This window comes from Mandrillus leucophaeus, unplaced genomic scaffold (genome assembly GCF_000951045.1).
Source record: "Mandrillus leucophaeus isolate KB7577 unplaced genomic scaffold, Mleu.le_1.0 Scaffold54, whole genome shotgun sequence".
In the NCBI taxonomy this organism is placed as follows: Eukaryota; Metazoa; Chordata; class Mammalia; order Primates; family Cercopithecidae; genus Mandrillus; species Mandrillus leucophaeus.
The window spans coordinates 321,422-323,665 of NW_012105808.1; the positions used below are offsets into that span (position 1 = coordinate 321,422).

The 2,244-nt window shown below is 60.8% G+C and overlaps 1 protein-coding gene across 2 annotated transcripts in view; it reads left to right on the top strand.

Annotated features, from left to right (window-relative positions):
• The window catches only part of STK11 (serine/threonine kinase 11), a 27,882-nt gene that overhangs the window by 11,914 nt on the left and 13,724 nt on the right, over nt 1-2,244 (top strand). For both annotated transcript variants that reach the window (XM_011997394.1, XM_011997395.1), the window contains exons 2-3: nt 926-1,009; nt 1,820-1,909. In XM_011997394.1, the coding sequence (XP_011852784.1) occupies nt 926-1,009; nt 1,820-1,909 (174 nt within the window). The remainder of the gene's footprint in view (nt 1-925; nt 1,010-1,819; nt 1,910-2,244) is intronic.

Genomic DNA, 2,244 nt, shown 5'->3' on the forward strand with positions numbered 1-2,244 from the left:
CCTGCTGGGCCAACCCTTGTGACAGGCAGACAGGGCGGCAGCTGCAGGGGGCAGTGACAGGCGGGTGGGTGTGGACGGCAGGGGGGCAGCTGCAGAGTGGGCAGTGACAGGCGGGTGGGCGTGGCAGGACCCCTCGATGTCTCCTTCTGTGGCTTCTCCTGGTGCCCCTTCCTATGGGCCATGCTTCCAGCTCACCTGCGGCCCACCCTCCAAGGAGTGGGACCCTCTGAAGAGCTGGGAGCCCTTGGCGGCAGGGGGCTGTACTGTGTGACAGAGCCGTCACCAGGACCCCAACCCACCCTGGCTCCTGCCGTGGCCCAGCTTCCATCTGTGCTGCCATTGCAGTAGTCCGGTTTCTAGGAAGCAAAACTGTTACTGAGTTACGAAGCTCAATTCAGAGTGTCCTTTGGGAGCCAAGGCGGGCAGATCACAAGGTCAGGAGAGCGAGACCAGCCTGGCCAACATGGTGAAACTCTGTCTCAACGAAAATACAAAAAATTAGCCAGGTGTGGTGGCGGATGCCTGTAGTCCCAGCTACTCGGGAGGCTGAGGCAGGGGAATCGCTTGAACCCGGGAGGCAGAGGTTGCAGCGAGCTGAGATTGGGCTACTGTGCTCCAGCCTGGTGACAGACCAAGACTCCGTGTCAAAAAAAAAAAAAAAAAAAGTGTCCTAACTGTGTGCTCCAAAGCTCTCACTAGCTGGTGACAGACTGGAGGGTGCTGTGCTCCCACCCCCTACCGCCCCGAGCCTGGACATGTGGCCCCTGCAGGGCCCTGCCCCAGCTCTGTGAACCCACGGCTTCTCTCCAGGGAAGGGCGGAGGTGCGCCACCTCCATGGGGAGATGGGGAGGCCCAACTCCAGGGATCCTGGTCATCGTCCTGACATTGAGGTTGGCTGACACCCCCCTGTCCTCTCTGTCCCAGGGAAATTCAACTACTGAGGAGGTTACGGCACAAAAATGTCATCCAGCTGGTGGACGTGTTATACAACGAAGAAAAGCAGAAAATATATCCTTTCTGGTGTTGGGGCCGCGGGGCCTCCGTGGGAGGGGCTGGGGCCCTGGGTCCGCCTGCCCCGAGGCCTGCTCCCCTTCCTGTCTACTTGAAGGAGACTGGCACACGAGGGCAGTGGCCTTCCCTGGCTTGCTGGAAGTCAACCATTGTGGCAGTGGCTGAGCAGCTTGCTGAAACAGGCCCCAAGCCCCGGCCCCTGTGTCCTGTGTCCTGGAGCCGTGTGGTGTCAAGACCCTATTTTCTCATAGTCTTCTCCAAGGCTAAGCGGGGTGTGGCCAGGGTCTGCCTGAGGCAGGCCACGCAGGCTGAATGTTGTGGGCCATTTTGGTCGTGGCTGAGCGTGTCCTTGTGTCATCGGTAGACTCCCCCCATGGGTCTTACGGGCACAGCTTCCCTACGGGGACTTTGCTTGAGGCCCTGTGCCCAGAGCAAGAGCAGAAGTGGTCCTGAGGCTGGGGCTGTGTTCAGAGTCACGCAGTCAGGGGCCGTGGGCCCCATCCTGTGTGGACCCGAGCCTGCTTGTGGGGGCGTCCAGGAGGTATCATCCGCCGCCCATGGGCGGGTGGGGGACGCGAGTCCTGCAGGAACACTGCCCCAGAGTCAGCCCTGTCCTCCACTCCCATGGAGGCTCCTTCCTCCCAGACGCTGGGGCCTTTTCAGAGGGGTGTGAGGGCAGGGTGGGCCTGGTCCGAAGAGGGGCCGGGTGGTTGCGGAGGGTCCCTCCAGAACCCCTTCTCTGGCCCCTGTGCTCCCTGGGCCTGTGAGTGGGGCCGCCCCCTGAGCTGTGTGTCCTTAGCATCCCACGTATATGGTGATGGAGTACTGCGTGTGTGGCATGCAGGAGATGCTGGACAGCGTGCCAGAGAAGCGTTTCCCGGTGTGCCAGGCCCACGGGTGTGTGCGCGGGGCAGGGGCTGGGGTGAAGCAGGGGCTGGGGGCCGGGCAGGGCAGGCTCCTTTCCCTGTGGCCACACGGCTTGTCCTGATCTTCATTGACATGAAGGCCCAAGTTTTTAATTTTTTTGTTTTATTTTTTTGAGACGGAGTCTCGCTCTGTCGCCCAGGCTGGGGTGCAGTGGCCGGATCTCAGCTCACTGCAAGCTCCGCCTCCTGGGTTTACGCCATTCTCCTACCTCAGCCTCCTGAGTAGCTGGGACTACAGGCGCCACCTCGCCCGGCTAGTTTTTTTGTATTTTTTAGTAGAGACGGGGTTTCACCGTGTTATGATCT